Below are 27,264 nucleotides of genomic sequence, written 5' to 3' on the forward strand. Positions count from 1 at the left end.
TCACCGAGTCCTGCTGGGCAACCAGTGACCCGTCTCCCGATGTGACTCCAAGAGTCGACCTGATCACAAACGGGTGAGAGGAATCATCAGCGGCCAGAGGTCAAAAGGTCACATAGAAGTAGACTTGTGTAAAATAGGACTTGGCTCAAAGTCGAGCATCAATTCAATTAAATCTGAAAAAAATAAAAGCTCTAAAATGAACTCATTGTCTAAAAGGAAAACGTTGTTCTTTAACTCATTGACTGCCGTTGATTTTCAGCGGTGGTGGGCTGGGGGGGGGGGGGGGGCAGTCTGGTATAGCTGCTCTTTCAATATCTTAATTCTTAATTTTACGCTTGTGTTGTCACGTACTGATCACCTGTAGGGGGCAGCAGTGCTGTATTTGGGTGAGATCAGCATATATTATATTACGAGAAGAAGACGGCAGGAGACGAGAGACAAAGTGGAAATATGAAGGGAAATTCATATTTAATCAAGACTCGATATATTACAAAATAAAAACCTCCCTTTAATGAGGGAAAAAGCAAACGGAACAAAAAAAGATGGTAACATGTATAAAGTACAAAAAGAAGAGTGCTTCAGTAAAGCAGCCACGTGTTTGCATGTTGCATGTATGTTTATCATCATGCATGATTCTGCTCTGTTTGCTCTAACGTCATCTGGTTGTGTTTTTGTGGGCAGCTGTGGCTCAACTGGGGACGTTTTGGTGAAAGTGACAGGAAATGGAAACGGAACCTCCAACTCCTTCTCCTATAGATTTTTCCAGTTCACGGGTCACCCTGGTAGCGTCTACCTGCACTGCCAAGTCAGACTGTGTATCCAAGAATGCGTCCCGGTACACCTCAAAACACACACTCGGTTATTCACGGCTGAGGACACATCGTTCCCTTTCTCTCAGTTCTCATTTAATTTAGATGAAATGATAAATTGTCTCATGAGAATACCGCTAGAATAGTTTACAGATTGTCCGTCTGATGCTGGACTTCCAGCTCTTCTAGTTGTGACACGTTTGATTCTTTCTGAATCACATCTGGAACACTTCAGAATCAAATTTAAATCATCGAGACACGTTTCATGACTTTTCACCTGTAGGTGGCGCAAAAACAACAACAGGAGACATTAAGTCCAACACTGAAATGCTGCCAGACAGAAGTAGTCGATCAGAATGCCTCTATGTCACCGTCTGAAAATGGAACATTGACCCAAGAGAACTTTCTGTTCAGGGTTCCATTATGGATCGTGTTGACGATCAAAGAGAAGGACGTTGACGCAGGAGCAGCTTCTGGTCTTCCGAGGCCTTGACTTCGTCTCCGTCTGTCTCTTCCAGGTTTGTCATGGTTGGGGTCGTAGACGCAGATCTAACAGGATGAAGTTCTTACCTGAGAGCCCACCCGTCATCTCCATGGTCTGGACTCCATAGGTGAGTTTTCTGCTGACGGGTGATCTCTGACGTCACCCAGAACACAATCCAGTCCAGCATCCCGCGTCTGTTGTAGGTCAGCGGTAGGAAGGTAGATACCGCCCCCTGGCGGCGGAACTCAGTGATGATCATGATTTCAGATTCTTTCAGATCAGTTGAGGGAGACTTGAAGAATGTTTGAAAGAAGGAACTATGACACGAGAAAGCTGTAATGATCAAATGTTGAAATGTGGGCGTGGCAGTGAGCAGAAAAGTGTTTCTATTTTTATCTGGAGGACAAACAGGATCCAGCTGTGGACTAAAGACGGCAGTAACACTTTGGTCTGGTTGTCTCGGCAGGTCGTGAACACGCTGAACCGGATTGATTGACAGGCCGTCCACCCTCACAACGATTCCTGACCTTTGAGTTGTCCAATCCAAGACTTGGTGTTAAACCTTTTATTGATTCTGGGGTGTGTCTCTCCTGCTAATGACAATAATCAGATATTATTCAGGGTTTCTAATGATTATCTTGATTCATTCTGTGTGCACATTGGAGGTATTCAGACTGGTGTTTGGGGGACTTCTATCTGGAAATCACTACTTAGACATTATAGTGGGCTTCACTGTGTAATATTCCAGTCCTGTGTATTGATTAGTCTGATAGGGATTGCAGTTTAGTCAGACTTCTGAGAGGCTCTCTCTGGATAGGCTCGCTGTATTAATGAGGTAAACCAGAAGTCTGCGTGGAGCTGCAGGCAGAGAAAGTAGGGAACATTTGGAGCCATGAAATGTCCCCCCCCCCCCTCCTGAAAAACACCAACCTTCAGGAAAGTGATCAATTTGTAAATCTTGTTATTGAGAAGCTAATCACGGTGAGATCAATATTTCATTTCATTCAGTAGTTCATGTGGAGAAGTTAACTGATGTAAAACGGTCCTTTCACCTTAATTAATGGGTCGACCTCTTTAAAAACGTAGAAACACTGATCCTGCTCTCAGACTCAGAGCGACTGGCAGCGTTTCTAATTCAAGCTGCAAATTAGAACAAAAACCTCAATTAAATCGGATTCTTGTGTGTGGAAACGTTAAAAATGGTTAAAAACATTAGCATATTCTGAGTCACAGACAGAGAGAGTCTTTGAAATGAATGTCAGTTGGTTCAAAAATCAAATGCCTTTATCATATCTCAGTATTTATGAGTTATGCTCTCTTTCTTTCTTTATGTTACTCGTAGCGTGGGAAGCAAAACAAAGACAAAAAAAACGAATAAAATGGATGTGGGAAAAAAAAATTCATCTCTTGTGCCTTTTTTGTCAAATGTCCATTTTTAGGACATTAAACTTCTGCCTCCCACAAAAACAACTACAGAGGAGGAGACGCAATCAAATTAGCAGAACAATAATTTATGATGGTCTTATTGGCAGGATCACAAATTGTTAAAGTTAGTATGAAGAACAATAAACTACTGATCCTGATGCCACAAAAACATCAGTGTCCTGGAGGCTGCATTTAGTGTGCAGACATGGCAACCCCTCCCACCCTTAATTGAACACAAAATGTGAACGTTATTTCCATTTGTGATCATTTTCAGTCACATTGACCAAAAACAAATTCACAGGTAAATTTACTGCAGTTCACAAACCACTATCACCATATAAATACATACGGGGTTACAATACAATGATGGGTTCAATCCCCCCCAGCTCCTCCCGGAGTCGCCACTGGATAAAAGAAGCAAAGGTTCAAATCAAAATGTCTTATCCATTATTTTTGACTTTCGAGTCCGGCTGTGATCAATCATTTTAACTTTTTAGGTCATCGTCGTTAAAATCGTTCTCTCTATATTATCACCGCTGATGAGCAGCGGTGACTCTCCTCCCCCTCCCCCTCCTCCCCGGCCCGCCTCCCCCACCTCCCTGCCTTCCTTCCCCCCCCCCTCCCCCTTCCATCCATTTCCCATCTCCTCCTCCTCTCTCTCTTCTCTACAACAAACATGGCCGCGAAATCTGACGGTGCAGCCGTCTCTCAGCGAATAGAAATCCCCACCGAGTGTCCTTCCAGCTCCGACCCGCGGCCTCCCCGGCCCCGTCCCGCCGAGCAGCGCTACACCCTCCCGGACTTCTGCTGGACGCTGTGCGCCCTGCTGGTCTTCTTCTCGGACGGGGCCTCCGACCTGTGGCTGGCCGCGGACTACTACCTGCGGAGGTACTACTGGTGCTTCGCCCTGACTCTGGTCTTTGTCATCGTCCCGTCCGTGGTCGTGCAGCTGCTGAGCTTCCGATGGTTCGCCTACGATTTCTCCCAAACCGCCGAGAGCGACACCGCCGCGGCCGCCGTGGTGGCGGCGTCGGGCGCGGAGAGCGACTTCAGCACCAAGGACAGCGGCGAGCGGGGCGCTGGCCGCCCCGACGCGGCCGGGGGGCTGCTGCCGGGGGGGCCGGGGGCCGGGGGAGGAGCCCGGGGCTGCTGCAGGGTCTTCGTGTGGCTGTTCCAGGCCATGATCCACATCTTTCAGCTGGCGCAGGTCTGGAGGTGGGTCAGAAAAAAACGCGTCATTTAGGGAGAACTGTGGCCAGAACGCCTTTTTTCATGTTTGCCCCCCACCCAGCTTGGAAAAGGAGCATCAGACTCCACCCCGTTCTCATTTATATAGGTCAATCATCTCCCCTGGAAAAATCATCAGGGCATCCACACGACGGAGTAAAAATACGCGCGTCCTGAGGGGTTTGGACCAGAAGGCTGCTGGAGAAAACCCACAAATGTCAGGAGCGCAGCTTCCTATTTGGTGAAATGCGCGCCCCCACCTCGTCTCGTGTATTTTCAGCTCGTCGCTTGAGGCTCTTTTGCCTTCATGTTTGAAAAATCTATATTCTCAGATCTGCTGCCTGTTTCTCCGCCGAGCCCAAACGCGTTTGATTACCGGGGAGACTCAAACCCAATGCTGCATGCGCGCTGGCGCTCCCGGTTGGAGTATCGGTCTGGAGGTCAGCCGCTCCCTCCGGTGCGTGGCGGGGAGTCAGGGAGGCGGTGGGAGGAGGAGGAGGAGGGTAAGAAAAAGTTAGGGGTGTTAGGTGGAGACAAATTATGTGTAATGATGAAATCAGAGGCAAATCAGCTGTTTGCTTTATCCGCAGGCTTTAGTCTCTCTCTCTCTCTCTCGCTCTCTCTCTCCACCCTCCCAGCGGGTAATGAATATTGATTCCTCACTTCCTCCTGGAGGCTTAGACTCCCATGTCCGAGCTATAGGAGCGCATTAAAACACTGTGGCGGCACAGAATTACCGGTAATGCCTTTATAGCTGCCGCGCGTGTGCGCGTCCCGTTCGCCCGCCGCCGCCGCCGCCGCCGCTCGCGTCCGCCACATTAAGAGGATTACCGTTAACTCGGGAATGATCCGTCACCGATATACGCACCGGGGCAGGTGAACCGGGATCAATTTGGTCTGTTGCTGTGGGAATGAAATGTCATGCAGCACACCAGAGATGGCGCACGGGGTTGCGTTACCTCCGACTTTGACCCTCATTACTGCGCGTCATAGATGGGGATTGGCCACATCAACAGCCAATCAGGATCTTTATCAATTATGCTTGAGCAGAGTATCAACTAGTTCAACTGCAACTTCACCGACACACGAGGAACGCAAATATATTCATGCTTTTTAATGGGATCGGGTCAAGCTGTCAAATCATTTTACACAGATCTTGTATTTTCCCAGTGTGTCCTGAACGCACCGTCGATGGAACCAGGACACCTATTATTTCTAATTTCGCGTCTGCTTCCGGTGAACGCAGGTACGTCCACGCCCTGTATTTGGGCGTGCAGAGCCGGTGGCACGGAGACCCCGAGCGGCGCCACTTCTACTGGCGCATGATGTTCGAGAGCGCCGACATCAGCATGCTGCGTCTGCTGGAGTCCTTCCTGAAGAGCGCCCCCCAGCTGGTGCTGCAGCTCAGCATCATGATCCAGGCCCGGCACGTGCTGCCCCTTCAAGGTGAGCGTCCCACAATGGTTGTCCGCGGCCCGCGCCGTGGACAAACGCCTCGTGGAAATGTACGCTTTTCCTGCGCTAAATGGCGAGACGGCGACCCCCCCCCATCACCGCCGCTTCGATCTAATCTAAATTGGTCCATCTCGCTCACTTTCCCTCCGCCTCCTCAGGGCTTTCGGCTTCCGCCTCGCTGATGTCCCTCGCTTGGATGATCGCCTCCTATCAGAAAGTCCTGAGGGACTCCCGAGACGATAAACTGCCCATGAGCTACAAGGCCGTCGTGGTCCAGATCCTGTGGCACCTGTTCACCATCGGGGCCCGCGCTCTGGCCTTCGCCCTCTTCGCCTCCGTGTTCCAGCTGTACTTCGGCATCTTCATCGTGGCCCACTGGTGCATCATGACGTTTTGGATCATTCAGGGCGAGACGGACTTCTGCATGTCCAAATGGGAGGAGATCGTCTACAACATGATGGTGGGCATCATATACGTGTTCTGCTGGTTCAGCGTGAGGGAGGGGCGCACTCGTTGCAGGATGCTCATCTACAGCCTGACCGTGTTCGCGGAGAACGTGGCGCTGACGGCGGCCTGGTACCTGTACCGCGGCGCTCGTGTCTCGGACTTCTACGCCGTCGCCCTGGTGTGCGTGGTGGCCAGCAGCTACGCCCTGGGCACCTTTCTCATGTTTGTGTATTACTGCCTGCTGCACCCCGACGGTCCCGTCTCAGGTTGGGGTTATATTGTGGAGAAGGAGGCGCCTGTGGAGTCGCCGGCCTCTCCTCCTTCCAGCCTCCCCCCTGACGTGGTGAGCAGCCCCCCCAGAACCCTTCAGAGAACTAAAGGATCCGACAGGGAGCAGCAGGGAGCCGGGGTAGACGGAGACGTGTTTCAGGTGCGACCGCCACGGGGCGCTCAGGCGCCGGTCAGCGACCTCCCGCCCAGGACAGAGGGGCCCGTCATCCGTGTAGACCTGCCCAGGAAGAAGTACCCCGCCTGGGACGCTCACTTCATCGACCGCCGGCTGCGTAAAACCATCCTTGTGCTGGAACACGCCGCCCCGGTGACGCCAAGGATTCAGTACCGTTGTCTGGGCACACCCAAAGAAGTGACGGAGTACGAGACCACTGTGTGACGTGCGGAAGGTGCGGCGACTCTCTCACTACCTGCAGGTAGTTGACTCCCACTGAGCGGTGCGTTTCAGCCCCACGCCCTCTGTAATGCCGGGTAGCGGAGACCGACAGTTGGGACGGGGGGGCGGGGTCTTTATTTTCTACAAAGGCAAAGTGCTGTGATGTCGTTTGATGATGGTGCATATTTAGTTTTCTGTATCATTTCTCAGGTTCAGGTTTTGGTACAGGTAGAAGTCGCTGTCCGGTGAATTTAGAGACGAGCACAGGTGGCCAGAGGGGCGGAGCCCTTTGGTCAATCAGAGACCGGAAGTCCTCTCAAGGCGGCCGACAACAGGGGCGAGCCTTCAACATGCGCTGCCTGTTTATGGCAGCTGCAGGAGAGCGATGTCGCCGCGGCGACAGCCTAAAAACACACAGCAGGCGCCGAGAACCGTGAAACCGAAGGGCGGTTCAAAAGCAACGTTTGAGTTGAATGTAAAAACAAATGGGATTATTCGTGACGGGGTTTGCAGCATTTTAATGCTCTTAGTGGGATTTACGACATTCCTGTGGTACTAGATTTTTTTTTTGAAGTAAGCTAGAACAAAAAGATTTGTGTGTGTTTACAAGCAATCAGTTTTTTTATTTTTTTGGGGGGGGGGGGGGGGACGACGACATTATATCACTATTATTCTAAGAAGATGCACTTTCTTTCAGAAAGCTGCGTTATGGTTTCCATCGACAGTATGTTCCACCAACGGGACTCTCAGCAGTTGTGTTTTCATACCGCGTCCATCGGACACATGTAGGAAACACATCCATGTAAATCAAACTGTACAATGACGTTTCAGAGGGACCGTCTTGTCGTAGTATGTCAATAATTTGTTGTCTGAAAAGAGTTACAGACTCCTAACAGCTCCAGAGAGCTCTGATGGACTTTCTGTGACACTTTGTGCTACAGATCTGTTGTTTTCACGCAAAAATAAAGGGAGGAGGGAAAATCCAATGGTCATCTGGATCCGGAGCGATGCTTTATTGTAGAGGGACGGCGGATTTCTGCTTCTGCCTTGATGGATTGATGCCAGTAATGGCGCCGATGTGATTCTAATTCCCTTCAGAGTCGAGGAGTCCAAGCATCGCGGGGATGTTGCTTTTATGTGACGTAATAAGACGCTCGGGTGGAAGTTTGTATAATTAAACTTTTGATCACAAAAAGACCTGTAAAACAAAGTGTTACTGTGCTCTCCTTTATCAGGGCTTTGTTTTAGTATAGAATAGACACAAGAGGGTGTGTGTGTGCGTGTGTGTGTGTGTGTGTGTGTGTGTGTGTGTGTGTTTGAGAACTATGGTGCTAGCACAAAGCGTCCACGGCGGACCGTGCAATGGGCTCGGTGTCGGCGGGGGGGGCTGTAGCTCACACACAAAGCGAGGATCAAAAAGCCTTAAACTGGGCAGGCTGCTGGTGTTCAGAGCGAGATGAACAGAAAAAAAAAGGTTAACGAGGAACTGGAGGCGATTTTATGTTGTTGCTAAAATAAAGAGCAATGTGTTTACCTGAAGTTTGTTGTTTACGATAACGTAAAATAGCATCACAACGGAGCCGCTGTCCCGTTTACGCTGTCGGTGTTTGTTGCTATTTACGGTTCATATAGTCTCCATGGAGACATAAAAGTGCATCCTCAGCAAATAGGTACACATATTTTATACAACTTGTACGTTCACTTTGATCTGTCCACAAGGTGGCAGTAGAGAGAAAACAAATTCGACCTCAAAGATGGCGACGGGAAATTGTGATAATGGATTTCGTTGATAAATGAAACCCATTTGAGCAACAATTTGGCCGACATTTGATCAAAAAACTGTTTACCCCCGCAATGCTCTGGCGGTGTAACCCGAGAATAAGACGGAGCACAGGTGACTCTGTCTTTAGCATCGTTAGCATCTCGCGTGATGTGGTGAACGTCTCCGCCGTTTTACGACGGTTGATCTCAGACTCTGCTCTGGGGCTAAGCTGCTTTTGGACACCAAAGTGAACGTTCTTGTTTATTTGCGTCACAATGACTTTCCACATTCAGAGCAGAGACGATTAGCTTTGATCTTCAGCATCCTTCTGACGTCTAAATAATCGTCTCATTTCTACTTGCAGCTCGCACTGAATTTGTAAAATGTTTTTATTAATAAACCATTTCATTTCATAATAGGGCATTTTTAATAGATAGATAGACGCATCTAAGATTGTTCTGATTGGATAGAGACTAAATCCCGTCTCTATCTTAGTGGATCAGTGGATTAGTGGTTCTGCACTAATCACCACTCCCTGCTGCGTAGCCACCTCTCAACAGATGGACTGACTCTAACACACTCTTTAGATGTTATTTTCCACAACTGTGAGGCAGGAAAAGTTCAGGATGTCCATCAATCTCTTTTATTGATTACTTCTACCCAGGATACGGAAAAGATTTCATGCTGAAGCGTCATGTTTGCAAGTTAAAGGGATGTGAAATCCAAATTAAAATGCCGGAGCAAACTCTCCCATTAAACGACATGGTGTGAGAGAAGAAGCCGGACCCAGAATCAGGATCGACAGCTCTGAGTCGCCCCTGCAGTGACAGAGATCAAAAGCCCGCCAAGCCGAAACGATAAGGAACCGTTGAAGCACGATGGCCGACGAGCCCGAGGACCTTAAGCGGATGCTGACGAGATACAACGGCGAGCGCGTGTGCGCCCAGCTTGGTCGGGTGAGGAGTACAGCGTGAACATTCCCTGCAGACTCAGCAGCAACGGTTCCGACTGAGGAGTGGGCCGCCGTCCGTCCGTCCTGCAGGGTCATGACCTCCAGAGGTTGAATCAGTCCACGGGGAGGATCCGTATCATTCGTATTTACATAGCCTGAGAAATACATGGTGCATACATTTTTTTATTTTTATTTTTATTTTATTTACTTATGTAATCAAGATAATGATCAAATGTTAATCAGTAAGAAAATATGCATTATTTACACATTAAACGCAATAAATAAACAGTACTTTTGCAAAACCTCTTATAGTCTTAGTACATTTGAAGCTTAGGCACGGAAAAATAAACAAACAAGTTGTTTTAACTGGTTTATTATTATTACTTAACTCAATCTGTGGTTTATACGCTTTTGTCTGTAATGCACCGCCCACTAATACCATACGTCCAATCAACAACAAGATTATTTACATAATGTGTGTGCCATCCAATCACCTACGAGACTTCACAGCCAGTCGGCATAATTAATTCTCATGTAACCAATCAGAACACAGAAGAAGGCGGGGCCGTTAAAACGTACCAGACGCTCGTGCGATTTCCTCGAAGCTAGCATGGCGACCGCCGTCTGCGGGCTACAAGCTAGCGGCCGCGGCGGTAAGCAGCCAAAGACTCCGCGGGAGCACCGGAGGAAGGCGACGGACTCGCGGAGGAGACAAGCGGCGCTGCTGTTCCTCAGTAACATCTCGCTCGACGGCCAGCGCCGTTGGGATCGGACCAGCGACCAAGGCCCCGCGGAGGAGGACGACGCAGCCGCTGTCGAGCGCCCTCCGGCGGGCAGCCAGGGGGCGCCGGGGCCCGCTCCGGCCGGTGGAAGCTCGTCCTCCGGTGCTCAGGAGGAGTTCGGTCCTGTCCCACCGTCTTCCGCGGTGTCTCCGGGACTTGCCGGGCCGAGCGTTGTAGGGGCCAACGAGGTGTTTCTGGAGGCCGAGACGCTGACCCCGGACACCCCTCTGTCCCCGGTGTCCCCGGTCCCCGCCGGACACCGGCCCTGCTCCCGGGCCAGGTCCACGCCCGCAGCGCTGAGCCCAGTCCCGACGAGCAATTCTCTGGATTCACGACAGAGGTGAGCGGCTTTAAACGGGACTTCCGCGTTAGATGAGATCAACAGGTAACACCGGAAGCTTTCAGCACCTTCCCCCCCCCTGCCCCCTCCTCAGGTTGAGGAATGTCTCCGGTTCTCCTGGACCCAAGGTGCCAAAGAAAGTCCACTTCATTAAGAGTATGAGGCAGTATGATACCCGGGGCTGCAGGTGAGTCGAACCCGAACCCGAACCCGAACCGGGTCCAAAATGTCCTGACGGGGTCCGTTTACCGGCTGCTGCAGTGTCAAAAGCGTTTCTAGTACTTTGTAAGGTCAAGAATCGAGAAAGTTTTATTGTCACTCCCACACTCGCATGAAAGGAACGAAAAATAGTACTCAGGTGTGACAAGCAGTCATTCAGTGCACGTTATGTGCACGTTATGTGCACGTTATTTATTGCACCGATACCCGAATGGCTGCGTCCGATGGAGTGAAATGTGTTCCGTTCTGTCTGCCTGTACTTCCTGTGTCCCGCAGGATCATGCTGGTTTGTGCCAAGCGGTCGCTCTACGCCGCGTTCTCGGTGCTGCCCTATGGAGAGAGCGCTCACCTCAGGTACAGCGAACGCATCGCCCCGCCCCCCCCCCCGCCCCGCGCAGAGAGCGCCCCCCCTCCTGTCTGACGGCTGTCGGCAAGAAGCGGCGCCGCTGCGTAATGACCGCTCTGTGTCTCCCCGACAGCGATCCGAAGCTGGAGTGTCAGAGACAAAGGCTGTCCTCTGCGGCGGCGGCCGACCTGCTCCCGTCGCTGGAGGGCGTGGAGCTGGGCTCCTGCGGCAAAGTAAACGGCGACCATCGCGGGGCGCTCTCGTCGCTCCGACGGACGCCTGATGCGTCTCGTTCTCCCTCCTCAGACGGTGTCGTACGCTCAGTTCCTCTATCCGACCAACGCCTTGGTGAGGCCGAAGAGCGGCGCCGCCTTGGACAACGTCGCGGCTCAGAACACGCAGAACCGTTTCCGTGCCAACGGGCAGAGGAACTTTGGTCCTGCTCGCCCAAACGGCGGCGTGACCCAGGATCCGTGTAAGCCCCCGATGAAGGCTGAAACTCCCGCTGACGCTTCACCGACTCCTGCTCTGCTGCCGCTTCACCGACTCCCCCTGCCGCTTCACCGACTCCCGCTGTCGTTTCACCGACTCCCGCTGTCGTTTCACCGACTCCTGCTCTGCTGTCATTTCACCGACTCCCCCTGCCGTTTCACCGACTCCCCCTGTCGCTTCACCGACTCCTGCTGCCGTTTCACCGACTCCCTCTGTTGCGCTTGTTTTTCCCCTCCAGGCGTGGAGGAGCTGTCGGAGTACGATCCGAACCTGCTCAATGATCCTCAGTGGCCCTGCGGGAGACACAAGAGGGTTCTGATATTTGCATCCTACGTGGTGAGAGCTCGTCGTTTTCAGTGTCGTGATGAGGTCAAACGTCGAGGCTCCAGGATGAGCTCCGAATTAATAGTTGGAACTCAAAAGTGTGGCTAAACCGGAAACTACAAAGCCTCAAATTACTTTTTAGCGTTCCTTTCAGCTGGATGTTTTCATATTTGACTCGACTTTTAACAGGCTGAACTAAAACGAGGTGCGTTTCAGCTTTTAGGAAGCAGGAGGTTGAAGTTTGCACCTTAGTATTTCTCAAAGTTTATCCTTCCATTCCTCCCTTTTAATTTATTCTACAATCGGAAGTAAATGTGCCGCAGGGAGCTGCTTGCATAATGAGATGCAGCTCACGTATGATCATAACTCCGATTGGATTCTATTGATCTCCCGCGGCAGTGGGTGAATGTTGCGTTCCTCTCTGCCGATGCCACGCCAAGGTTTTTTACGGGCTTGTTTCCCTCCCTGCAGACGACGGTGGTCGAGTACGTGAAGCCGTCTGACCTCAAGAAGGACATGAACGACATTTTCAAGGAGAAGTTTCCTCACATCAAGCTGACTCTGAGCAAGATAAGAAGGTACAGACGCCCTTCCTTCCGCCGCCGAGCGCCACGTTCTCCTCTGCGCCCTCTAAACTCCTCCCCCCCCCTCCTTCCCTATCTCTCTCCACCAGCCTGAAGAGAGAGATGCGGGCGGTGAGCGAGGAGTTCGGCCTGCAGCCGGTCACCATGGCGATGGCGTTCGTTTACTTCGAGAAGCTGGCGCTGCAGGGTCGCCTCAACAAGCAGAACAGGAAGCTCGTGGCGGCGGCGTGCGTGCTGCTGGCGGCTAAGATCAGCAGCGACCTGAGGAAGCCAGAGGTCAAACAGCTCATCGACGTGAGTGATCCGTCGTCACGCCGACCAGAGAAAATAAAAGCCCTGAGAGCGCAGGGCTGAAGTGAGCTTATTGCTAGCCCGGGGCTACTGCTACGCTACGCTAGCGATGAGCGCACTGTTCCCGGGCCTCGACCCGCATCGCGTCATGTGACCCTTCAAGCTCTTCCTCTGTTCTCTCGTTTCTCACGCGAGCAGAAGCTGGAGGAGCGTTTCCGCATCAACAGACGGGAGCTGATTCCTCTGGAGTTCCCGGTGCTGGTTGCCTTGGAGATGGGACTTTACCTCCCCGAGAGCAAGGTCATGCCACACTACCGGAGGCTGGCGCAGCAGGGTTAGCGTGTGTGTGTGTGTTTAATGAGCAACTTGCTTTTGGTTTCTAGTGGCCTTTATTTTTTTAACTTATTTTTATAAAACCGTATCGGAAGCTGTGACGTTTGTAGTGAACTATTCCGCACCTTCGTCGTCTTGACACGCGACCTGTGTAGTATTATTTATTAGACAAAGAACTACACGGTTGGGTAAACCCACTGTGACACGGATACATGGATGGAGTATTTTTACATCTCTATCACATGAAAGTGGCCTTTAATTTATGTCTACTTGATATTCCCACCGTTTTCCTCCAATAATCCCAAATCCCAACACATTTATTCTTGAGATGGGGACTTTAACGGGAGCTCCGTGTTTCGTCTTATTTAAAACAGAGGTATTATAATATTTATAATAAAAATGTGACCTGTGGTATTTAAATATTTTGTGTTTGTAAAATCCACTGGAATTTACCGCTCAGTCGTTGGTACTATTCGTCGTGGTATTTTTCAGCTCTCAGGACTTCTACTTTCCGTCTGACAAACCCAAAGACGTTTGAGTTCCCTCTTTGAAACCGGCGGCGCTCCCCTTCCGAGCGGACGCCGCGCCGACCCGCTGCAGTACTCGTCTAGAACTCCTTGGATTTGGACGCCGTTGGGCGTGAAGTTCGGATAAAGTGCCTGAAACTGCAGCGGCGTTCTCTAACCATCTCCTCGTGTATCGATGTTCAGCTTCGACGTTTCGGAAGCCTTGATAATCAGAGACGTGATGTTGATTGATTTTTATTTTCTGTATCTGAACTGGTGTCCAAACAGATGTGATTTCAGAAAACGATGTATTTTGTACGGTTGTTGTCAAATGGGTGAAAACAAAAAAAAACGTATTCCTACTGTGAAATATATTTTCAGTCCATGAAAATGAATCGATTCGTGGTCCTTCGTATGAAAACGCAGCAGGTGGCGAAGCGACAGCTGGAGCTCGTCATGGTTTTACTCGGCCCTGGTTTCCACACGCATGCAGGTAGAACCGGGTAATCCATCGATCCGACGGGTTCTACTATACTAACCACGATCTTCATCCTTATTGTTACAAAGCAGCTGAATAAATAAATTAAATTCGAGCGTTTAGAGTTCTTAGTCCAAACTCATGTCCTCGTCGTCGTCTTTCTTGTCTTTGGACTCGCCGTCCTGCTCGGACTTCGTCTCCGTCTCCGTCTCCATGGCCTTGGCGAAAGCTTCCACGTCTGCAGGGGTGAAAAATGAAAGGGAATTAGAGCTGCTAATTATTCTACTACTGACTAATTACTGAATAAACTCAGTCCGGCATGTCGATTATTATTATTGATCCTGGTTATCATGAGAGAACCGGGTATCGACCGACGACCAGCGGAGCCAGAATACGTCCGTTCTGTCCTCTTTGCTTCCTCGGTTTGGTTTTATTTATGCTTGAAATAAACTTTACGACCGGATTTCATCCTGCTCTTCATGACTCAATACGGCGCATGGCGAGCGTTTCTCGTTCACAGGTCCAGACACGGTTATATTTACACCCTCGCCGTACGACGGCGTCCCGTGGAAACACCGACCTCCTTTGTTGGCGGCGTCCACGGCCTCAGCAGGAAGCCCGAACTGGTTCATCAGAGGCCCCAACTGCCCCGACGCCAGAGCGCTGCTGAACATGCTCATAGCCTGCAGGCAGACAGACAGGCGGGGGCGTGAGCGAGTCGGACTCCCACGAAAAGCCTGACTGCGGCGCCTGGCGGCGCCCGGCTTACCTGCTGGAACTGCGGCGAGCTGAGCGTGTTGTGGAGCTCCTCCGTGCTCTGCAGCAGGGACTCTCCAGAGGGCAGGTAGGGCGTCAGCCTCTGCTGCACCTCAGGGTCGGCCAGGATGGGAGCCATGACCTCCGGGGTCAGGACGCTGGTGAGATCCACTGCAGGAAAGAACAAAACGCCGTCGGGAGGGTCCAGCAGCCAGCTGGCGTACGACGGAGCAGGAAATGTGTCGTCAAAAAAATACACGCGTGAATTAAGGCCAGTAAAACGGAAGTAAAGGAAGAAAAGGGTGTTTCTACGTCTCCGCTGCAGATGAAAGGACCGAGTCGGTTGCCTTAGCGACGCGCAGCGTTGTGAGACGGAACGGAATCGGCGTTCCGTCCGTTTGAGTTCACCGCCTCCCGTTTTTCCTCACCTCCCTGCGCTCCGGCCGGAACGTTCATGGTTGCCAGGATGCTCTGCAGGTCCCTCAGCCGGATGGGCTGCGTGGGGGCGGCCGCCCCCGCCCCGGCCCCCGCCGCCGGAGAGGACACGGCCGGGGTGGAGGGGGTCGTGGCTGTGGGGGAGGCCGCCGTGGTGACGGAGGGCGTGATGGGAGTGGTTGGAACCTGGGAGGAGCCGAGGCGGCTGGCGGCAGGCGTAGAGGTGGGGGTGACGGCGGTGGATGGACTGAAACGTGAAAGAAGTTCAGTCAACCGCAGATCGCTGGACGTTTTATTCACGTCTAACGCGATCGCGTTTATGTTAATGAGGTCTATGTGTCGCCGCCGGGGGGAGGGGCTCCGATTGATCAGGTACAGGAAATCAGCCTCTCGTTTACTCTTCCTCCGTTCTTCCACGTCTCAAAAGAGCTTTTACTAAAGATGGACGCTACTGGGATGCTGGACAGGAACGACACACCTGGTGGTGGCGCTACTGGCCGCCGGAACGCTGCTGCTGCTGCTGCTGCTGGCGCCGCTGCTGCTCAGGAGGTTGGCCAATCCCGGACCGGCCAGCGCGCCAAGACCGCCTGTCAATCAAAGCAACACGGCACCGTCGGGCCAGGACGTCGCCGCGCTTCGTCTGCTCGCGTCCGCAAAATGTGAAAACGCACTCACCGATGCCGCCCAGTCCAGTTGGCCCAATCAGCTGCATGAGCTGGTTGTGACTCATGTTACCCAGAAGGCTCTGCAGGCCGCCCTCCCCTGAACATCAGACGGGAACAGGGTCTCAGAAACGAGGTTTGCTGATGATTCAGTTTCCGGTTCTTTATCCGTTACCTCCCAGAGCAGACAGATCGTGCCCCCCGCTGCTGCCGCTACCCAGGGCGCCGGGCATGGGGGGGTTGTTGATGTACTCGTTCACCTTTCGGCAGTTCTCTTCATCCTTGTCGGTCTTTGGCTCCTGAAATCAGAGCGTTTTAGTTCTGCGGTGAAAAGTGTTTATAGTCGACGTCGAGCAAACGAGAACTACGGGTGCTAAACGCGTGATCGGGACGCGAGGAGAGAGTCGATACGTGAAGGTGATATTACGCGATTTCACACGACAGCAAGACAACATCGTCACGGCAACGTGTGAGAAGCCCACACCTGCATCCAGAAGAAGAGCCTTTTGGATCCGGCTTTAAACTTCAGGACGTAGACGCGTCCGGTGGTGCACTGGTTGACCCGCTTGAACTCACAGTCGTCGGGGAAGATGATCAGGTCCTGAACGGAGACATTAAAGCGGGTCAATATCAAATATCAATATATTAGAGAGAATTATACATGCAAAAAAAAAACCGTGCCACCGACATCGTCGACGTTCCCCGTAGTCCGATCCTTCCAGCAGAAGTGGATGAGGGAGTCGTCCGTCTGCTGGATGTAGACCTGACCTTTGCGTTTGTCCGGGGTCACGGTGCTGCCCTTCATGCTCATCTTCCCAGCACGAAACTCCACCAGGTACTTGCTGGACGAGCCGCGAGACCCAGACACCATGCTGGGGAACAGAGCTCCAGAGGCCATGATGAGGAGGCTGGAAGGAGACACAAACACGGGCTGTGGGGGGTTGTGAGGCCGCGGTGTCGCTCCGCTAAGGATCGTGTTAATAGTGTATATTTAAATATTATTTTCTCATTTTATAGCTGATATTGTTTTTGCTGTTAGCTTACAGGTGTGCTAAGACGCGCCCCTGCATCAAACAACTCGGTTAAAGAAAATGATAAAGAGAAATGTTTAGACCGGATCACGGAATCTCCCAGAACAGTTAGCCCATGATGACTCATAGCTAGCGGCTATCCTGTAGCTAGCAGCTATCCTGTAGCTAGCGGCTATCCTGTAGCTAGCAGCTATCCTGTAGCTAGCGGCTATCCTGTAGCTAGCAGCTATCCTGTAGCTAGCAGCTATCCTGTAGGGAGCGGCGTGTTTTCGGTTCTATGCGGCCCCCGCGGTGACAGCCTCACGTTTCGCACGTAAAAACTAAACAATAACTCGGTTAAATAAAATGATAAAGAGAAATATTTGGACCGGATCACGGAATCTCCCAGTTAACTCATGATGACTCATAGCTAGCGGCTATCCTGTAGCTAGCAGCTATCCTGTAGCTAGCGGCTATCCTGTAGGGAGCGGCGTGTTTTCGGTTCTATGCGGCCCCCGCGGAGACACAGCCTCACGTTTCGCACGTAAAAACTAAACAATAACTCGGTTAAATAAAATGATAGAGATAAATATTTGGACCGGATCACGGAGTCTCCCAGTTAACTCATGATGACTCATAGCTAGCGGCTATCCTGTAGCTAGCAGCTATCCTGTAGCTAGCGGCTATCCTGTAGCTAGCAGCTATCCTGTAGCTAGCGGCTATCCTGTAGCTAGCAGCTATCCTGTAGCTAGCAGCTATCCTGTAGGGAGCGGCGTGTTTTCGGTTCTATGCGGCCCCCGCGGTGACAGCCTCACGTTTCGCACGTAAAAACTAAACAATAACTCGGTTAAATAAAATGACAAAGAGAAATATTTGGACCGGATCACGGAATCTCCCAGTTAACTCATGATGACTCATAGCTAGCGGCTATCCTGTAGCTAGCCGCTATCCTGTAGCTAGCGGCTATCCTGAAGCTAGCGGCGCGTTTTCGGTTCTATGCGGCCCCCGCGGAGACACAGCCTCACGTTTCACACGTGAAAACCAAACAATAACTCGGTGAAAAGGCTGTGACGTCAAAACATATTTCAAAAATAAGCTGTTTATAATTATATTTACTCACTGAAGTATCGCTCAGCCGGAGAACAAGCGAACACACGCAGGACGATAGCGATTGGCTGGCTGCCGCCTGTGCTTCAATGTTATTGGCTGAACCGGGTGTCACTGTTAAGGCTTTAAATCTACTGCGCATGCGCATCAGGGATGGCGCAATGGCTGTTTCGAGGTCTGTTGTAGGTATTTATTACTTAATAAATCCAAGTACTTCTACATTTGGAGCAACTTTTCCGATATTGTGAATAATCATTTAAATGTCCAGACTGTATGAACAGCCAGCGGTACAAATAAGACAATATTAACAGTCGAAACCGATAATGCGAAATCAAAACATGACAGATCTTGTAGTTTCGACAGTCCATAATTTATTTCTCAAATAGGTCATGTATGCATATGGTCATGTGTCTGTAACAGTACGATGAGGATAAATACAAGATAAATGAACAAATAATGTAAACATTTTCCACGTTAGACAAATCAAGAGGGCAAAGAGAAAACCACCTTTGAGTGTCTGCAGGCCTCGCAAAGTGCTTTGAATTCAAAATGAAGATGAGAGCAGCTGGGGAAAGACACGGTGGATATTTCACAACACAACATGTGCAATGGACTGTAGGCATTCAAATGTGCAGTCTACGCATGGTTAGTGCTGTCGAACAACAAAAAATAGCTTCTCTCTAATGCTACAAATGCCCCTGCCGGGTATGCAAGCGGCACATAACACGCGAATGACATTCATTAACTGCTGCCTCTTTAGTGTCTGAAGCAGTGGCTACAAGTTAAAGAGCGGCTAAGAGTTATATTATTCACATTTCAGGAGGGCAGACTGGGTGGATCGGTTTGCATAGGTTTACGAAGGCCTGTGCCCCGTGTTGTTTGCTGCTGCTACGTCGGTGGAGACATGACTCAGCGCGTTAAAGCGGAAAGTCTGAGAACATTGAGGATCGCTCGTCCAAGTACAGAAAAAAAGAAAGTCTAGAATTCGGAATCTGTTTGATGAAGCTCTTTAAACTTCAAGCTGTGATGCGGAGGGAGAGACAAGAGCTGAAATGCGTTCCGACTCCTCAGAGTCACGTCTCAGTCAACGACGCACAGCGATTTTGAGATCAAGCGACACTTCCCCCCCCCCGGGATTATATTTAAAAACGCCGCTGCTCAGAAAATCACACGCTAATTCATATCTCTAGATCCAGCCTGAGAAACATCCCCTTATCGGTACATCGTTGGGCACGGCAAGCAGGAAGTGATAACAGCTCATTTTGCACACGGCTAATCGTAAGAAGGTGCCAAAATGTAAACTCATACAGACCGAAAAACAGGGTTCAAGTTGCCGACCAGCGAGTTTCATCCAACCGACTTCATGGCGACATGAAATTTCCAGTCGTTCCGAATCTGTGAACGTGATTATGCCCCAAATCAAAGTAAAAGAAAGAATAATGGGACTATTATTATTATCAGGCTGCTTATTGGATGCATTTCCTCTGTACAGACTGAGTGCATTAAGGTTCTTATGGCTTTAGCTTGGGTGACTAACCATACGGGGTGACCGTGCATACGCCTCATCTGTTGCCGTGGACAACAACAACAATGACAGCAGCTTTAATCTCTATTCACAGATCACACGCGTGACCATTCAGGAGGTTTGAACTAAAATAGACATCCAATATTCAAATAGGGTTTATATAAAAAAAATTAAGCGACGTGTTTTTAATAACCCCTGATATTTAAATGGACACAAGAGTGCGGCACACCAACAGGAAAACGCTACGATCAGGTACCTGAACTATTACTGAACGCGTCCTCTACGAGTCAGCAGCGTGGTCTCACACGCGCGACGCCCCCCACAGGCGAGGAGCATCCCACGTGGACTATTATGGTCGGAATCATGAGACCACATAAAAAGGTGTTTGAAAATGTACAGCAAGTAAACCCTAAAATTCACCTTATTATAACAACTCTCCTGTGCGCGAGGTTTTACAGTAACCATCTGATAACGTTTTGATGCCGGCCTTTCGTTTTTTCCACTGAGACACGGCACCAGTGGGCGTCTGAACGGCACAGAGACACAAATCTTCGACGCCGAGAAATAAAGTGAATCCTATCGGAGAGCAGATCCTTGCGACCGAGCGCCTCCAGTGTCAATAGATGTCGGGACAGTCGGCGTAGTTCCTGTCGAAGTACCCGCCGGCGTAGAGCCAGTCCTCGGCTCCCGTGTGAGGGTTTGTTCCCTGCCGAAACCACCTGAGGAGACACAAACCGTGCAGGACCAGTTCCATCCACAGGAATAAGAGGGCTGCGATGTTTCACGCACAAACGCCGACCTTCTGAATGCGGCCTGGACGACAAACATCGAGGGAATAACCGCTCCCTTTATTGCTGGGAAAGTTTCCTTCAGCTATATTCACCATTTTTTTAAAGATCTGATCTAGGAAGAGAAGAGTCTCCTCAACTAAATGCATTTATTCTGTGTTTTTTTTTTTGAAGTGGCTGTGCTGCAGCCTTAAGTATTAATGAAATTAATCCATTATTGATCTGAAAATATCTGTCGTAGGATCGTTATGGCCATCATGTAAAAATTAACCGAGTGGCACGGACAACTCAAATGTAGATCAGAATTATGACGATAAACCGGTTTACTCAGAGGGAATGATGTCATCGTATCTTGTTTATTTTGTCCACATGACTTCTTTTCAAACAAAAGAGCAGCTTTCTTATTGATGTTCCCCCCCCCCCCCCCCCCAAACGGACTTTCATTTGCAAGCTCTTAAAAAAACACTTTGGAAAGTCCCAAAGAAAGACAGACGAACCTGGTCGTCCACTCCTCCTCATCCTTGTTGCGTTCTCTCAGCGAGGTCCTTTGCTTCTCCTCTAAACGCTCCTTCTCAGCACTCGCTGTATCTAAACAGAGGCAAACACGGGGGGGGGTGGGGGGGTGTGAAGAGGCTCCACAGACTCACAGAGTCTTTCCAGATCGTCTCCAGCTCCGAAAGTCAAGCCGGCATTACCCATGTCTCCGTTTTCCATGGCTCGGACGTCGGGCCTCAGCCGGCAGTCTGTCGGCGCCAGCGTTCTCTCGGCGCCGGGCTCCAGCTCGTTTAGCGTCAGGGCGAAGCCGGTGAAGTTATACATCTGAACAGAGGGGGGGGGGGGTAGAGAGCACAAACTAAAGCTGAGATCATGAGGAAAACAGAAAGCATGACATCTGCACGTTATCAACCACGACAGAGTGTGCGTGTGTGTGTGTGCGTGTGTGCGTGTGTGTGCGTGTGTGTGTGTGTGTGTGTGTGTGAGGGGGAGTGACCTGTGCTGAGTGTGCAGGCCGAGGCGTTATCCTCCACAGTAAGGCACTTCCTGGTATCACAGTCACAGTCTCTTGAACTTCAGGCATCTCATCAGCTTCTTCACCTTCACAACTATGTTCCTACACACACACACACACACACACACACACACACACACGCACACGCACACGCACACGCACACAGTTAATGGCATCGCACGCGGCCTAGCGACGCTAGCGCTCACAGCACGTCCAGAACGGGTGCAAACGGGTGGATTCACAGTCGCCACAAATTCAACACGTTTGTCAAGCAACAAAGCACGTCGTCGCAAGGCATTATGGGTCAGTGCTGGCAACGAACCAATCATCCACGCTGGACACAAGTCGAACCAGACAACAGCGGCGGCGCAGGGCAGAGATCAAACACGCGTTTTACCTTACCTTCGACCAAAGCCACCGCATGTTATCGTGAAAGGAGAAGATACCGTTTGAGAAACAGTCACAAAGTCAGAAATAAAACGGGCTCGGCAAACGTCAGATCGGAGCATCACCCCGGGGGAGATCAGACGTCGCTCTGAGGAATCGAGCGTCACTCACGGGTTTCTGCCTCCGAGACTCTCCCGCCGTCTTCTTGTCCGTCTTCTTGAAGGCTTCGTAGACCTTTGGATCCACGCTGTACATGCACTCTGTCCACTTCCCATAAATCACTCGCCGCTTCTTCCTCCTGGGCAGACAGAAAGGACATTCTGCCATAGAACGGGAGTCGCAGGCGTTATAAACGCCGTTTCACGCCCTCACCTTTTGTCCTGGATGTAGCCTTCGACCTTGTGCAGCTCTTTTCCGAACATGCCGCAGGGTTTGAAGGTCAGCACGCATTTTTCTCCCGTTCTGACGAACGACACGCAAAATAAATCCCGTCAGCCAATCACCGATCGTCTAACCGGTTTGAGTCAGCGGCCGGGTCCGTGTCGCCGCACCTGTGGTTGACGAGCTCCACGGTTCCGTACTGCTCGATCCAGAGCTTCCCCAGGATGATGTTCCGCACACAGCACATGGGGTTCGTCCACGTGTACGCTTCTTTATGTCTGGAACAAATCACATTCACCTTCCTGCTGGTGGAACTTCTAATGAGAAGAACTTTGTTCTTTAAACTCTTCTTTTCACTAAGCGTCGTCGTAAACTCTCAATTATAAGGAAACATTTTAAAAGTAACAACCTCCCAGCACAAGAAAGACCTCGACTGACTGATCTGTATCATTATTGATCCAGATTTATTTACACTGATTAATCGAACGCCTGAACAAATGACACTGACATTTAACAAACTAAAAATTTTAATTAAAAATTAAAAAAAGGTTATGATGTTTGTTTGTCTGTCTGTTAGCAAAATGTTCTGGGTGGATCTTGAAGAATCTTTCAGGAAATATTGGGAACGTTACCAAGAACAGATTAAGGTATTCAATTATGGCGATGATCAAGAAGAGATCCTGGATTCTGGATCAATTTTTAATTTTCAGTAACATTGCAGTCAATGTAGCTTCAAAATGTGCTCCTCAATATCTCGGTTGATTATTGACCGATGTTTATGGCATTTGACACAGTCATGTGGGGGGGGGGGGGTCTCTATCTTACCAATGAATTTCATCTGGATCGGATCCAGAATGAGGTCAGGAAGAAATATTACATTTTAATTGGATGACATCATAATCATTTACGGATTCAAAATTCTGTTTTACTTTTCATGGTTGGTGTGTAAAGAGACCAAGAACCATCTAGAACCTTTTGGTGCTGATCCAGTTAGGAGGGGAATGAGCTGCTTGGCGGAGGTCTGCGCTCTCTGAGTGTTTTTCTAGTGCTCTTCTTGATGTAAATATAAGTGAGTAATATTTAAGTGAGATTTAAGAAGAGAGTCGTAATAGATAATAAATCAAATCAAAGGCGGCTGAAAGCCCGTGACGCCGGCGCGTGAACTCACTTCAGCAGCTCCAGCGTCATGACGCCTTTGGGCTCCGCCTCCACGCTTTTGCCCCAGAACTTGAGTTTTGGGTATATGGAGCCGTGAAACTCAAACTCCTGCTTCAGAGACTCGGCGTGAAAGGCGCTGACGGGGGGGTGGTGGCTCACCTGCTCCGAGATCAATCTGTATCCTTCATCCTCTCTTCAAAGACACGTTTCAGAAGAAAAACAACACAAACATTTCCGGTTCATTTAAATCGGTCTAACCTCTGAGACAAAGCTGTTCTACTCCGCGCGAGACTTTTCAGGCTCATCCGATACCTTACGAGTTCAAATGTCTCCCCCAGCAAAGGGTTAAAAGGCTTCCCAGTCCTCTCCCATTGAGACGCGACCGCCGAAACCGCAAACGCAGCAACGAGCTGTCACAAACGGAGCACAGCAGAGCAGACAGGTTTTAGACACCGCCTCGACTTAAAGGAAAATTTGAGCGATGATTTTCAAACGGCGACAGTTTGAGAAGCAAACTTTGATTTATCACGGGGAAATAATAATCATCTTGAAAGCTTCAGTGGTTTTCTTTTTACCTGCATGCGCTGCATGGAGTCAGACAAACTGCAGGCCTTGTGGATGAGGTGCGTGTGCTCCATGTACTCCGACATTCTCTGGAGGAAGCTCAGCGGCTCGTTGAACTCGACTGGCATTGCTATTTTGGACAGTTCCTGCAGGAGGCAATGAACATATGCAAGAACTGCCGGATCAGCGACGCGTGGCGGTCCCGTGAAGACGGGAGTACCGGTACGTGCTTCAGTCATCGCATTCTGAAATTCATTTGGGCTGTTTACTCATTCTTTAAAATGGCTGCAAACATACAAGAACATTTTCAGGACGACCAGAGGCGGCCGAGGAGGAGCAAGAAGGAAGAGTTCAGCCGCGACTGATCTTCTGGTTGCGCAACGAAAGCTCAGACATGCAAATATTATTCAAAGAAATACATTTCGGACTCGGACTCAACGTTTCTTGCAGCAAAGTTGATTTTAGGTATAGACGAAGTTGTCCCGATTACCTGATGATGATGAATATATTTATTAGATAGAATGTTAGAGTACAAGTACAGTCACACAGTAGCATGTATTACAGTACAAGTACAGTCAAACATCCTGTCTAAGAGGAGCGTTTCAAAAAAGCCCTTGCGGTCTTGTTTCCGTTGAAAGTCCTTCGTACATAAATCATCGACATTTAACAATACGAATAAAACTAATATTAAATTACTAACTTGATGCAAAATAACAATAAAATCGAAATAAATTACACCACAGGTGCAAAATAACAATAAATAAATTAAAGAGCCACATAATATGTACAACAAACAGACCTTTAGGGTGTAAAGGTTCCCGTGTGGAAGCAGCTGGGACTCACCATTCCGATGCATTTCTTTAGTATGCTCCACACGCTGTAGTTGTTTCTGGAGATCATTTTAGCCGGCAGGGTTTTCCTGGAGCACATTTGTATAAAAAAATAAATGTGTGTATATATATATATATATATATATATGAAATCAGGAGGGATATTTGGCTGACGAGTTGCTTCTAACGCACAAGCTTCCGTGTCACGGCAGAACAAAATGTGCTGCTTCACATTCCAGAAGGTTTTCAGCTTGCAGTGGACGCGGAAGATCACATTCTGATAAGATCAAAACGCGACCCCCCCCCCCCCCCCCCCCCAACCCGATGCAACGTGCACACACATACACGCACTGTGCTCACCTGCGCTCCCACACGCCATTCTCCTGCGTGGCGCGGCCGTCCCTCGCCTCCTCGCTGCCGAACACCAGGGCATCTTTAAAGCTGACCTCACAGGAATCATCCGACTCCAGCCCTGAAGGACGAGCGCGGAAGAGGATGATGATGAATATATTTATTAGATAGAATGTTAGAGTACAAGTACAGTCACACAGTAGCATGTATTACAGTACAAGTACAGTCAAACATCCTGTCTAAGAGGAGCGTTTCAAAAAAGCCCTTGCGGTCTTGTTTCCGTTTAAAGTCCTGAGTACATAAATCATCCACAATTAACAATACAAATAAAAAGATGAGCTGGGAAAGGACCGCGGAACATAAAACACCTCGTCCGCCCAGCTTACCCGTCTCAGCGTCGTAAAACTCTTCTTCGCTGTTCATACTGGAGTACAGAAAGTAACTCTCCGGTACTCAGAAAGTCACGTTTCCCCCCATCGGCCTGTCCCTGCAGCCCAGCCTCTCTCCAAGCATCACGGGCAGCCCAAAACAACGACCTGCGGGGCGGGGCGGACTGTTAGCAAAACGGCCCGCAGCTCGTCGTAGCGAAAAGCCAGGCAGGTTCTAAAGACAGGATATAAATAACTAAAATAACTGCTTCTACTGTAAGCTGTCAATAAAGTTAACTCTGCCCCCCCCCCCCCCCCAACACTCCCCAAGAGAGCATCGGCTGTTAGCTAGCAAGCCGCTAACTAGCCTTTAGCATCCGGCTTGCAATAAATTAAAGCGTCAGGCGGAGGACGGGCAGCAGAAATCAGTCCGCGTTATGAACGTAGACGCTCGGAGGAAGATTTAAACGCAATTCGGCCGGATGTACCTGCGAATCGGGCTCGAATAACAGCCCTAGAAAGGTAAACAAGCGAAGGGTTCGCCGCTCCGAGGCAGGGCGGAAGTGGCCGGCAAGGACATCGTGATGGACAGGCGTGACAGCCAATCACAGCGAAGGACCAGGAGTTATTTTCGACACGGCTAAAACAGGCGTTAAACTTTATCTGGATGGACGTGACGCCCCCTGTTGCTAAATATTGATCAAATTGATTGATTGGTACGGAAGCGTGCCATATTATTATTTAAGTTTTTATTAAGGAGATCTGTTAAATACACTGTTGTGATGGGCTTTGACCGATAACCCGATAATTTCATGTTTAATTTCATGTTATTGCGCAAATGATCCACAAGGTGGCAGCAATTTACCCGTGAGCAGTTCCACGATAAAAACAAGCAAACAAACAAACAAACAATCAAAACAACTCAAATGTAATGCATTATGCATTTTATGATTATTTAAAAGTGCCTTGAAATCTAAAAATTGAGGGAAATGACTTTCCTTTTCAAACATTCATTTTTCAAATTCATTGCTGACTTAAAGGATATAGATAGATAGATAGAATTACACACACATACATATATTATATGGAATTCGACTAATGGTCTGTTTGACTTTCAGTATAATTCAGCATTTGGAGATGAACTTTATAATTCTTCTTCACATGTATACTGTATATAAAACCTAAAAATAATTTACAGTGACACAAATCGCTGATGAAAATGTCGTCTGTGGGATCTGCCGATGTGCAGACAAAAACAGTTAAAATATGTTGATTTTAATAATAAAAAAAAAAAGATTCGTGGACGATTTTGAGAAATTTAGAAATGTTCAGAGCAAACAGACGTTTTCATTTTTCCGGCAAGGACAGATGAAAGTGTTTTATTTTGGAAATCAAGGCAGGAAATGTTGTATAAATTGGAGGCTGTCCAGGAACTGCCCCTTCATTTCTCTGCGCACATTTAGGCAAAGTTTCAGTGCGCAGGATGAAGAACAGCCGGAGGGATGTCTCCAGTGAGCGGCGAGCTGCTGAATTTTAGGTCTTTTTAAAAGTATTCGTTGAAAAACTATGAACATTTATTGATCCAGAGCAGCTGAATACCCGATTTATTGCGTACATCCGAGTCAGAATGAACAGAAACGCGGACAAGGACGCAAAGACTGCGCTCCGGAGCCAGAAACAAGCCAAGCACCAGAAAAGGATGAAGGATCCGCCTTTCAGCGATGTCCAAAGTGGCGCGCCTCGTTGCGCGCCTCGTTGCGCGCCTCGTTGCGCTCCCGAGAAGGATGTGAAAACTTCGGGATCGCAGGGAAAACGACCGGGGAACGTGTCACGGAGCGCCACGGCTGAGCCGGGCCAGAGGAGCCCCGGAGCGCACCGGAAACTCTCCGACGCCAGCAACGCTTCAGAGGACCTGAGCAAGGACTCCGGATGCCTGTCCGGGAAGCTCTCCGCCTCGGACAGCAGCTCGGAGGTGTCAGATTGCCCATCGGACGGTAACAAGCGCGACTC

General features: G+C 49.6%; 4 protein-coding genes across 4 annotated transcripts; 2 read left to right on the forward strand and 2 right to left on the reverse strand.

Annotated features, from left to right (window-relative positions):
* Positions 1–3,394: 3,394 nt before the first annotated feature.
* On the forward strand, positions 3,395–6,517 carry LOC137901684 (XK-related protein 7-like). The gene is made up of 3 exons (XM_068745730.1): positions 3,395–3,933; positions 5,192–5,391; positions 5,559–6,517. Exons 1-3 carry the CDS (start codon positions 3,395–3,397, stop codon positions 6,515–6,517), a joined length of 1,698 nt encoding a protein of 565 aa, XP_068601831.1.
* Positions 6,518–9,071: 2,554 nt separating this feature from the next.
* On the forward strand, positions 9,072–13,542 carry LOC137908381 (CDK5 and ABL1 enzyme substrate 2-like). Its single transcript, XM_068752783.1, has 10 exons — positions 9,072–10,350; positions 10,445–10,537; positions 10,846–10,923; positions 11,049–11,148; positions 11,222–11,390; positions 11,646–11,743; positions 12,203–12,309; positions 12,405–12,609; positions 12,805–12,940; positions 13,432–13,542. The coding sequence occupies exons 1-10, from the start codon at positions 9,839–9,841 to the stop codon at positions 13,488–13,490; spliced, it is 1,557 nt and encodes a 518-aa protein (XP_068608884.1). The 5' UTR covers positions 9,072–9,838; the 3' UTR covers positions 13,491–13,542.
* Positions 13,543–13,687: 145 nt separating this feature from the next.
* Positions 13,688–17,978, reverse strand: LOC137908390 (proteasomal ubiquitin receptor ADRM1-like). Its single transcript, XM_068752796.1, has 10 exons — positions 17,907–17,978; positions 16,465–16,684; positions 16,261–16,377; positions 15,952–16,075; positions 15,790–15,876; positions 15,593–15,701; positions 15,108–15,361; positions 14,693–14,850; positions 14,504–14,606; positions 13,688–14,161 (listed from the first exon to the last, which is right to left on the reverse strand). Exons 2-10 carry the CDS (start codon positions 16,672–16,674, stop codon positions 14,052–14,054), a joined length of 1,272 nt encoding a protein of 423 aa, XP_068608897.1. The 5' UTR covers positions 16,675–16,684; positions 17,907–17,978; the 3' UTR covers positions 13,688–14,051.
* Positions 17,979–20,034: 2,056 nt separating this feature from the next.
* On the reverse strand, positions 20,035–25,821 carry LOC137902189 (oxysterol-binding protein-related protein 2-like). Its single transcript, XM_068746262.1, has 14 exons — positions 25,743–25,821; positions 25,273–25,422; positions 24,896–25,007; positions 24,549–24,624; positions 23,717–23,851; positions 23,454–23,551; positions 23,152–23,334; positions 22,154–22,261; positions 21,975–22,064; positions 21,774–21,900; positions 21,198–21,317; positions 20,902–21,025; positions 20,704–20,794; positions 20,035–20,137 (listed from the first exon to the last, which is right to left on the reverse strand). The coding sequence occupies exons 2-14, from the start codon at positions 25,307–25,309 to the stop codon at positions 20,035–20,037; spliced, it is 1,404 nt and encodes a 467-aa protein (XP_068602363.1). The 5' UTR covers positions 25,310–25,422; positions 25,743–25,821.
* Positions 25,822–27,264: the final 1,443 nt, after the last annotated feature.

Source organism: Brachionichthys hirsutus, chromosome 2, assembly GCF_040956055.1.
Source record: "Brachionichthys hirsutus isolate HB-005 chromosome 2, CSIRO-AGI_Bhir_v1, whole genome shotgun sequence".
NCBI lineage: Eukaryota > Metazoa > Chordata > Actinopteri > Lophiiformes > Brachionichthyidae > Brachionichthys > Brachionichthys hirsutus.